General features: G+C 44.1%; 1 protein-coding gene across 1 annotated transcript; it reads left to right on the top strand.

The window, feature by feature from the left end:
* Positions 1–799: 799 nt before the first annotated feature.
* LAMTOR5 (late endosomal/lysosomal adaptor, MAPK and MTOR activator 5) lies at positions 800–9,471 on the top strand. Its single transcript, XM_081325735.1, has 4 exons — positions 800–928; positions 1,098–1,159; positions 5,123–5,240; positions 6,219–9,471. The coding sequence occupies exons 1-4, from the start codon at positions 855–857 to the stop codon at positions 6,277–6,279; spliced, it is 315 nt and encodes a 104-aa protein (XP_081181861.1). The 5' UTR covers positions 800–854; the 3' UTR covers positions 6,280–9,471.
* The last annotated feature ends 2,000 nt before the right edge of the window (positions 9,472–11,471 follow it).

Raw genomic sequence — 11,471 nt, 5'->3', positions numbered from 1 at the left:
TCTGGTGCTTTGGTGAATAACGTGACCCGCTCTTCTTGGTGGCAGCACCTCAAATACTGCAATACTGCTATCATGTCTCCCCTATTTCTTCTTTTCTTTAGATAATCTTTCTCTTCCTGCAGTACCTAATGTCGGTGAATGAGATGCTGGATTATTTCTCTGTTCTGATTACAGGCACCATCTCTCAGCACAGTCTTACTCTTATGACTGCCTGCCGGTCCCTTTAAAAAAGTGCGATCGGAGATCCTGCGAAAGAAACCTCAGCTACCGTAGGTAGCAGCATCGAATTGATACCGATATAGAAAGTTAAACGGGGAGCTTCTGATCTGATGCTAAACATCAGACTTATATATGGTTTTATTATATTTTTTTACTTATTGAACATAACCTCACATCTAACGCATAAGACTCCGTGGGGGCATAAACAATTAAAACACAAAGTTAAGCAATCTGGAGAATTCAAACACAGCCATTAAAAACCAGTTAAAACCAATTAAAACCTATATTATTTTATTATTCACAAACACACACACACTATATTAGGATCCCATCTACGTAAAATCAGGCACCAATGGTTGCAAGCGAAGCTCAACCCTAAGCAAAAAATCTAAAATCATTTTCGATAGGAGGCATCTATCTCTGCGGACGAGATAAAATAAATCTTAACTTTCAAATAGAAACGCATGTTCTGAACAAACTGTTTAAACACAACGGAGCGCGATGCCTTTCCGCAGAAATCCACGTCCTTCGTGTTTTCCGATCAGCGTATTTTTATTTATTTTTTAACCGTGAAGAATTTAGGTCTTGGCGAGCCACCGTCCAAGTCTTGCTAGTCACGTGATCTCGATCAGCTGATGAATTCGGAAGCTGCCGGAGAGGCTGCGGTCGGCAAAATGGAAGGGGCGCTGGAGACTCATTTGGAAGATACGTAAGTGACGCAACGGACGGCGCTCCTGCTCGCGGGCCTTGCACGAGCGGCAGGTTCTATTTTTTTTTTTAACGAAGGGCAGGTGGCATCTTGTTGGGGGGGGAGGGGAGGAATGGTTTCTTCTCTGGCTGGTTCAACGCTCGCGTGCCGTCTCCTTTTTTTCCCTTAGTATGAAGAATCCCTCCATTGCGGGAGTCCTCTGCACGGATTCTCAGGGGCTAAATTTGGGCTGTAAGTAGAAACTTTGTTGTCGTTAGCTGCGAAGTCGTGTCCGACCCATCGCGACCCTATGGACCGGGGGTCTTCAAACTTGGCCCTTTTATGACTTGTGGACTTCAACTCCCAGAATTCCTCCACCAGGCATGCTGGCTGAGGAATTCTGGGAGTTGAAGTCCACAAGTCATAAAAGGGCCAAGTTTGAAGATCCCTGCTATGGACAATGTTCCTCCAGGCCTTCCTGTCCTCTACCATCTTCTGGAGTCCATTTAAGCTCACGCCTACTGCTTCAGTGACTCCATCCAGCCACCTCATTCTCTGTCGTCCCCTTCTTCTCTTGCCCTCGACCTTTCCCAGCATTAGGCTCTTCTCCAGTGAGTCCTTCCTTCTCATTAGGTGGCCAAAGTATTTGAGTTTTAGCTTCAGGATCTGGCCTTCTAAAGAGCAGTCAGGGTTGATCTCCTCTAGGACTGACCGGTTTGATCGCCTTGCAGTCCAAGGGACTCGCAGGAGTCTTCTCCAGCACCTTCTCCAGCACCTAGAAACTTCACGGTGGCAGAAGCTCTGCACATATTCCAAATCCGCTTGTCTTCTCCTTCCTTTGTTTTTAAACGCTTAGCCCCCCCCCATGCCATTTCAAATACTGTACCATCGTCCCTGCGCTTGTCATGTAGCAGGAGTTGTTGCTTTGTTTTGAATTTCGAATCGAGCATTATACAGCTTTTTTCCAGTATAAACTACACTTTTGGAAGAGACTTCGTGATTTGCTGGGAGAAGTAAAAGTGAAATAGCGTTGTTACTCGGTTTTCCCATACTTCTCCCCCCCCACTTCCCATTTCACTGTTTTTTTAAACTTCTGCCCAAGCAATCCACCTGGTGGTTGAGTTCTCTCCTTTGCAAATGTGTCCCTGCTCTCTCTCTCTCTCTCTCCTTTAGAAATTCTAACAGGGTCCACAAACCTGTCTTACGTGGGCCTCTTGCTGTTGCCTCCTTTTAATCCTGCTCCTAATGAAAGAGCAAGCGGTGTTTTGTTTTGTGGTTTTAAACTCTGGAAATGCCTGTTAGATCGTGAGTTCTGGACCGCATGGACGACTCAGGACAACAGGGTTCATCATAGTACACTTTTATTGCTTCAGCACAGACTAACTCTAACAAAAGGGCAACTGCCCCTTTTATATACCTAGCCAGGTATACTTCGAACCAATCCCAATATCCGGATTTCCCGCCAAAGGATGCCCTGCCAATCGTGATAGAGCACCCTGCCACCTGGTGGTGTCAGTCTGTGTGACATCCCCTATGTGTGTGACATCCCCTATGTACATAACAATGCCTATCCCGAATGTTGACATCTAATTCTCTGGCAGCAATGAAGAATCCAAGCTAGAAACTTGGCAGCGGGAGTGATAATCACAGCTTAGTAAACCTGTATGCCACTCAACTCTCAAGAACTCTAGGAAGTTCACAACAATCAAAGAAATTACACTAAAATCAGTTAAGCATTAAAAATAAAGATAAAAGATACAATCATGATGCAGTGCGTGGTCTCACTCTCCCTTGCCAAAGGCCTTCCTTCATGGCTCTTCTAAGCCACAGCAGAGTGGTTGCCATCTAGATCTCGGGGAGAACCTTGTGCCAGAAGGCAGGCAACAGCTAAGAGAAGGGGCACTTCTGAGGTCCTGAAAAATGACATGGTTTAATTCACGGGTTCCCAACCAGGGCTGCTTGCACCCCCTGGGCGTGCAAGACAACATTCCAGGAGATGCAAAAACTTGGTTTCCAAAATTATAGTGTATATGCATAATTCATTGCCATTATTTCAAACTTTTGTAAGGGGTGCAAGAATATATCAGAAGCGTTCTAGGGGTGCAGGGTATAAGAAAAGGTTGGGAGCCACTGGTTTAATTGAAGGAACCCAGAATGTGTAGGATTGAATTTACCACAAGGTATTATGGGAAGCAGGTGGTCCCTGAAATAACCAGGCTCTATGCCATGCAGGACTTTAGAGAAAACAGTTCCTTAAATTGCATTTGGAAGCAAACCAACCAGTGAGTTTGTGAAGCAGAAATATTAGATGGGCATACTGAGGCATGTCTATCACAGGTCTCATGGCTGCATTTTGGAGCAGTTCAAGCTTCTGTCTAGTCCTCAAAAGCAGCCTGAGTAGAGCATGTCGCAGTACTCAAGTTGTGAGGTAATTAAAGCATGAGTGGCTGTCTAACACCCACCCCCTCCCAATATCTAGGAAAGGGCCTTAGTTTTGTTCCAGTAGTTTGTATTTGCAAAACTACTGAGCCACCAAGCCAACTGAATTTTAGTCAGCATGTTCTTAGTTTCTGGTTATGCAGATCCAGCAATTGAGTGTATTATATGAATGTTGCTCCCATCATCTGCATATGTGCATCTGTGAACATCTGGCTGTTTTAACAGCACCCATTATACAACAAGGATGGGGAAAGGTGTATGGCGATTCCAAATGTCGAGGTCATGGTTGTCCTAAACGTGTTTTTGGAGGAAGATGCAGACTCAATTTGCCCGTTTGTTAGCAGAGAAAATGTGAAGAAGAGTAGCCTTCCACATTCACTGAGAAATGGAAAGAACTCTCTCCATCCAGTGAAAATTGCATTGACTTAATAATTGTGCAACCTTTCTAAAGCCAATACTGCTGTAGGTACTTTATTTGTTTAAAGAGGGAATGAATGGGAAAACACTGAAACAATAGTAAATGTAGAAATGAGAAGGAAGCCACTTTTTTTAATCTACTAAGGCAGAGTTCCCCAAACCTTTCAGCTTTGCGGACCGGTGGGGAGGGGCGAGGGGATGATTCTACGCGAGAGACAGGCAAGTGCACATGCTCACTCACTGTTCACGCAAGTTGTTGTGATTCAGGGTCAGCCTGTGGGTTCGGCAGTTGGGTCGGACGACTCAGAGGAGGAGGGGGGTGTTGAAGAGCTTGCTGAGGGGGTTGGAGAGCTTGCTGATGAGCCCTCAGCCAGGCCCCTCCCACCTGGTCACGACGCAGACCCAGCTGTGTGAGCCTGACAGCGTGGATGAAGATGACCCACAGCTGGCCCTGTTCAAGGATGCCCGACGCAGGAAGCAGTCAATCAGGAGTAAACAGTGGAAGGCAATGGGGCACCTCGGAAGGAGGCAAAGAGAAGCCACGCCCTGAACTGTATAAAAGGGGAATGCGTGGGAGGGCTGGTTTGCTGAAGGCAACCGCTTGAATAGCTCCTGTTTCATGGTTCGTGTCTTGTTCTGTTTGCTTTTGTATCCATAAATTCGGCAGGCTTAGTTCCAGCCTCTTGCCTTCTTGTAAAAGTGGTTGTCCCTGCCTTTTCTGCAGGGCCGGTAGCAGGCTGGTACAGAACACAAGTGGGGATGGGCACACACCCTCACCCGCCACTTCTGCAGCCCAGTTCCCAATGACTCAAGGCCCGAAGGTGGGCTGCAGCCCAGGTTTGGGGACCCATATACTAAGGGTTATCATTAAAAGATAAACATGAGGGAATCCTTTTCCTAAAGGGTAGAGGAAAGCACCAAGGTGCTTAGAGCTTACAAAGGACATCAAGCAAGTCAGAGGCTTTTACCTTCCTCACCTCTGGCTTAGGTGCCAATAATACTGAAATTAGCAAACCCCATGTTAGACAAGCCTTTCCACCCCTGTGCTAGACCCAAAGTCTAGTTAATAATTGTAAAGCTGTAGCAAATAAGTGACATAATAAAAGCCTTGCTTGGTTATATCCAAAAGTCCAACTGTTTCAGGATTTTATTGCCAAAAAGTCAACCAGATCTTTGAAAATTTATCTAGGTGTCAGCCTTCAGTGCACTTTGACTTTGCAACTTGTAACTGGACATATTGTCAGAAATCCAGACAATTCTTGCAATTTGCAGTTGATTATTTGGGGAGAATGTTTACAGTATTCTTTACAGCTAAATACAGAACACTTTTCTTTTGAATGATGCACAGTTATCTTTTAGGTCGTGGCACTCTCTCAGATGAGCATGCAGGTGTAATATCTGTCTTGGCCCAGCAGGCAGCAAAATTAACTTCTGATCCAACAGATATTCCTGTGGTATGTCTTGAATCAGACACTGGGTAAGCATAATTAATAGTTTTAAAGACCAATTTATGATTCCATAAATGCTGGTGGATCCCAGTTCATTAACATGTGTGCAATGCAGTTCCCAAAAAGAACATGGGTAGGCATGTTCATTTGATTCTCTGGTTTTCCTTTGTTGTGTTAAATGACTTAACAGACCTCACTGCATCATTGCCTTTTTGAATAAGGATGCCAAAAAACTAAGATGGAAAGTTAAAACTTTCTCCCCTCTTTTGGTTCTAGAAATTTGCATATATAACATACCGATACCTGTGCCTTTTCCCTATTAGGGAGAACCCATTTACTGTTTTTGCCTCCAAACACTGGAGTGTTCGTCAATTTTCAGCCTAATTTTGGGGGGAAAAAATTCTTGGCAATTATTTTTGGAAATGGTTTGCAATTGCCTGATTCCTGATTCTAAGGGCTGAGAAACAGTAACTGGCCCAGTCACCCAACTGGCTTTATGCCTAAGGTGGTAGTAGAACTCAGTCTGCTGGTTTCTAGCCTGATGCCTTAACCACCATACCAAACTGGCTCTTTTAACCTTGGATTTGAAGACTTAATTCATTTTTATTATCCCCATGAACCTATATTTTGGAGTTGTTGGGCATAATTGTGGGTTTGCCATTGGGTATGGAGTTCCAGTGGAAACATGGGAGTCCATTAAATGACTGGTATAAATTTGATTGCATTCTTCCATGTTTTATTGTTCTTATAGTGTTTTAACTGTTTAAATGTGTAATTTGTATTCATTGTGTAATTTTTGTTTTGTATACTCTGCCCAAAGTCATATGCAAGTGAGATGGGTGGCTATGTAAATTCAATAAATAAAATACCAGGTTCAACCAGTTATGTAACTGTAGGAATTATAAAATCATCAATAGCCCCAATCTGCACTATTCATTAATATTTTGGGTTTGTTTACAATATAAAAAAATCTATATTTATTTATTGTTTGGTGTGTTTTTTTCCAGCAATATCATGATCCAGAAGCATGATGGCATCATAGTGGCAGTACATAAAATGGCATCTTAATCTTGAACATTCACAGTATTCATTGCTCTTCAAGAAATTAGTTTTGTGGAACTGTCTTCTGCCAGTTAATAGGATATCCAAGCTCATGAAGCTAGAACCTAATTGAATCTGTCAATATCTTCACTTGCCTACCTTGATACAGAGTGTATCTGCAGAACTTCCATTGTTTCATCTTTTGAGTAATGAAGCACTTTTTTATTGCTGGAGAGACAGCAGCTTAACAGATGGCCCCAATGTTAGAGGAACTGAAAAATTTGTTGAGGACAAGTAATGCATTCTCTCTTGACTAAATATTGTGTATCTACTTTGATGTAGCAGAAGAATCTGTTAAGAAAATCGTCTTCCTTGGCCCATTGAAACTAAAAATATATTTCATCTCAAGCTTGGCTCTTGGTGACTTACACGGCTATATTTATGTAGCTTTGTTGCCATCAAATGCAAGAGGTTAGCCATTGCCGCCTTCTCTGAGATACTTTTCAGTTTTTCACACTATAGCTTTGGATTTCCTATCTCAGTCCAAATTCTAATCAGGACCAATTCAAGATAACTTTTTAGATCAGTCAAGGATGATCACGTATTGCCACCTTGCCAAAAAAAGCAAAAAAAGTATTGCCAGCTTGCATATTGACAGATATTTAAAGGAGTTTGATAATAACAGCAATGTGGGTTTTGCACTGCTCTTTTTAGAGTAACCTACAAAATAAATGTGAACAACTTCTTCTCTAATCAGCTATTACCTAATGTCATGATCTTTATTGTGATTGATGAGACTATCACATTCTTTTATGTGCTGGCTACTAAAAACGCCAACAGGATCAGTACTAAGTATGGATGTTTCTTGCCCTAAATTTTAAGATGTTTGCATGCTTATACTTAGAAAACAGTTCATCAGTGTTAAACCCAAGGGACATAATTCAATAAAGTTTTGGGACTGGTTCTAGTTCTGTTTAAATAAAAACAAATTGGCAAGAAAATAGAGCAAGAGAACCATATGGTATAGGGGTTATTTTTTAATACAACTTTACTAACTTTCTATCCAGGTAAAAACCACATAAATCCTTTCAGTTACTCTTAAAATTCTGGTGCTCCAAAATTAAAATACTTAGCAAGAGATTGAAATAAATCTGGTGCCCTTCAAAACAGTAATTACCGTATTTGGCATTGTGAGAGTCTAGCCGAAGGAAATAACTTCTTTTTTAAAGGAAATAGAAGCAGGTGGCAAAGGATTATTAGAGCCAGAAACAATCAATTCTGTTATGTTTTTACAACATACTACTTAGGGTACTGAACTGTGATTGAAATTTACTTTGTTGGCTAGATTGGCATAACACCCTGAGCCATAAATTAGCCAACCACATCTTTAAATTCAGCTACTTGGTAAATACAAATCACTAGGATGGGTAAGATGTCTACAGAAGAATGGCTGGAAAGCTTAACAAATTTACTGTATAAGCTGAAGAATGGGTTTTGCTGCCATCATACTACTGAATTAGTTCATAAAGAAAAAATATATATTACCTAGGTCAGAGGTCGGCAACCTTAAACACTCAAAGAGCCATTTGGACCTGTTTCCCACAGAAAACCGGGAGCCGCAAAACTCTTTTGACATCTAAAATGAAGATAACACTGCATATATCTTTTTTTACCATTATGCTATGTATAAAAAACTATAGTATGTTGCATTTATAAAATCAATGAACTGCTACAAAGAAAACATTTTTATTTCTGCATGCAACAAAAATATTTTGAACTCCAAAAAAAAAGATGCTGGGTCGAAGGTTACTTTCAGATAAAATACTCAATGTCTATTTGAGTCCTCGTTTTTATGAAATAAAAAGCCGATGCAAACTATAAAAACTACAAAAAGAAAAGAAATTATGGGGGGGGAGAAAAGGACAGGAGAAATGGGGGGGAAGCCTTTCTCCTTTATCCCAACAGGTAAAAACAATTTTAGTAGCTTATCTACCATCTTTAAATACAACATAATTATCCCCATACCTCATCTCTTAATTAAAAAAAAAACAAAATATTTCATTAAATGTTCTTTACTAAAAGTCCAGTAAGGACAACCACATATATTCATATTTTCTCTCTCTCTCCATCTCTCCCTCCCTCCATCTCCCTCTTTCTGCCCATTCATTCATTAATCCGGTCTGAGTACCCGCACGTGCCCACACACAAGTTTTTGTATCTTGCTCTCGCGGGATCAAGAGGACGAGGAACCGGCCAGAACAGAATGGGACAAATGAACATGGCTGCCTTAAGACACCTGCTGCACCTCAGACACCCCACCACAGCTGACATACCGTGGACATTCTTATTCAGCTGGCTCTCCACCAGTGCTCCTCTCCTGCCCTTGGTCTACCAGTCCTCTTCCCCCACTTAGTGTGTTTGTGTGAGAGAGAGAGAGAAAGAGAGGCACTTGCGCTTCCCTTCTCTCCCTCCCCTCCCCTCTTCCTCTCCCTCCCTCCCTCTCCCTGCCAAATGATACTGCCAAATGAATAGCCCCTGCCGCTCCTGCTGTAGCCTTTGCTCCTCCCTCATGCTCCTCATTGTGCCCCCCTTTCGCCAGAATCCCCCGTGTAGAGTTGGATCAGGCTTCTCGAAGAAGGGGCTACTGCACCCAAGTAACTGCTTAGAGAAGCGGTCCGGGTGGAAAGGGGGTGGCCAGAGTTGAGCCCAGGGCGCCTTTGCCTTGCATCAGCCTTATCGAGTGGGAGGGCGCCTCCACCACCGCTTCTGGCCACCTTCCTCGCACTCCAGGGCTTGAGTGAAGGAGCACCTCATGCATAAAAGGCACTCCGTGGGGTGAAAGCACGCAGTGGCTAGAAAGAGCTGACTGGGGTCTCGCCAGAGGCATTTATTAAAACCTCTCGAGCACAGCCTGGCCAGCGCCTCTTTTCCGGTCTGCACGCCTTTTCTGATTTGGATTGGATATATAGCAGTTCCCGCCAGCTGAAGCAACTGGCATGGAGAAACCAGCTGAGAGCCGGAATGCCTTTCTGGAGCTGACGGTGCTAAGCAGCTTCGAGGCTGGAGAGGAAGGTGTAAAGCAGCCTTGGCTGAAGCTCTTCCAGCTGCGGAGCTTCAGGCGGTTCCTGAGGAAACGCTCTTCTCTTCCACACTCAAATCGGCTGCTAGCGGCTTGGGTGGCTCTGCTCCATCCAAGTTGAAGAAAGCGGAGGCCAGCAGAAAGCACCTTTCTTCAACTCGGACGGAGCAGAGCCACCCAAGCTGCTAGCAGTCGATTGGGTGTGAAAGATGAGGAGAAGAGTGTGAGGCTGGCTGGCCATGTGAGAATATCGGCAATGGTGGCTGGGGAGGGGGGATCATGGCAGTGGCATTGGCAGCTCCCCCCACCCAGCCCATTTCCCCAGCTCCATAAGATGCTTGGCAGAACCCCCCCCCGCCCCAGCACGCCCAATCTGACCCACGCGGCACCTTCCTTCCAGCAGTCCTCCATCTCTTCCGCCACCGCCGCCACATGCAGTCCCAAGAAGAAAAGTTTGTGGGCAGTCCCACAAATAAAAGAAGTTCAATCGATCAATTCCAACTTCGCGAGATCTTTTTTTCACGAGAAGTTGGGATTGACTGAACTTTTTTAGTCCCACCTTTTTTTTGTGAGACTGCAAATGGTGGAGGACTGGGAGCCGCAGTAGAAGGCTGAAAGAGCCGCATGCGGCTCCAGAGCCGTGGGTTGCCAACACGTGACCTAGATGGATGACTCATAGCTCAAGATTGAATTGTGGAGTCCTTCTTTTCTGAGTTTGGTTATTTGCTTGCAGATATTTTAATATATCCAGTACTAGATAACAGCATCAGAGCACTAAGGGCTCCACAGACATTCAGAAGAGTCTGCATTCTCTTGAATATAGGCAGAGCTCTGCAGAATCCAACATAAACAATGTCCCTTCAGACTCCTTCCCCAATGTATACAGGAGAAAGCTTACAGGACTTTATTAGATTCTGAAATAATCTGTTGCTCCCTTCCTTTCAACTTTAAATTGTAATGGAAAATAATAGTAAAATCATCCAAGATTGTGGGCAAAACAGACAAGATTGTTTTTTGGAGTATGAGACTGACACACTGAGAACGTGAATGACTACAGATGTAGTTAGCTCTGTATAGAATGCTAGTCAGAGATATGATTGCCTGAGTTTGGGTACTAGACATTCTTCCATAGAGAAAGAAAACATCTGTATGAGTATTGTGTCCTTTGGACATTTAGCTGAAACTGCCTGTTCCTTGCTGCAATGCATACATTGGTGTTGTAGTTAAAGGGCTTCATTACCTTGCAATTAGTTTCTGCAGAAAGGAGAAAACAACTCAAAATTATTTATACAATTACTATTTATACAATTTACCACAGCAGTAAACTACTGTTTACAGCAGGGGTGTCAAACTCAATTTCATTGAGGGCCGCATCAGCATTGCAGTTGCCCTCAGGGGTGGCCTGGGTGGGTGTGGCCTACTGGGTGGGCGTGGCTAGAGTGCGTATGGCCAGCTCTACATCATTCGCATCAAGGGTGCCTATGGGGACCTGGGCAGGAGTGGGACAGATCTGAGGGTCTCTGGCAGAAGGAGGGTCTCTGGGCCAGGGCCAAGGCAGTGGGGGCCGTTCCCTCACTGTTTCCAGGATGGCTTTACGGGCCGCATGAAACCACTTCGCGGGCCGGATCTGGCCCCCGGGCCTTGTGTTTGACATGTCTGGTTTACAGCATAGTACTACTATTTTGAAGTGTGCATTCACACCAAATAACATCCACGGCTTTTCAACCAGTGGTACGGGTACCACCTGTGGTACATTGGCACCTGGCAGGTGATATGCGACCATCCTAGAAAAGTGGTAGTGGGGAAGGGGAATGAGCTGAACCGGTGGCAGCACCGCACAAGCCCGAGCGAGAGACGGCTGGAGCTGCAGGCCTGTCAGGGCTCAGCGGAAGCGCCAGGATCAGTGCTTCTTTGAGGCTGTCAATATCATGGCCTGGAGTGGTCATTTCATTTTCACCATTTTCTCAAAAACAAGTGATTTTTCAATCTAACCCAGGGGTAGGCAATCTTGGCTTTTATGACTCGTGGACTTCAACTCCCAGAATTCCTGGCTGGCTCAGGAATTCTGGGAGTTGAAGTCCACGAGTCATAAAAGAGCCAAGGTTGCCTACCCCTGATCTAACCAATTGGCAGTCAGCCT

Source organism: Vipera berus (assembly GCF_964194415.1).
Source record: "Vipera berus genome assembly, chromosome: 3".
Taxonomy (NCBI): domain Eukaryota; kingdom Metazoa; phylum Chordata; class Lepidosauria; order Squamata; family Viperidae; genus Vipera; species Vipera berus.
The sequence above is the reverse complement of the archived record's forward strand: the minus strand, read 5'-3'. Positions and strand labels throughout refer to the sequence as shown.

Coding starts and splice junctions, on each gene's coding strand:
- LAMTOR5 (XM_081325735.1), top strand. CDS start 855: ATGAATTCGGAAGCTGCCGGAGAGGCTGCGGTCGGCAAAATGGAAGGG. Junction 1,160..5,122: donor TCAGGGGCTAAATTTGGGCT/GTAAGTAGAAAC, acceptor GTTATCTTTTAG/GTCGTGGCACTCTCTCAGAT. Junction 5,241..6,218: donor TGTCTTGAATCAGACACTGG/GTAAGCATAATT, acceptor GTTTTTTTCCAG/CAATATCATGATCCAGAAGC.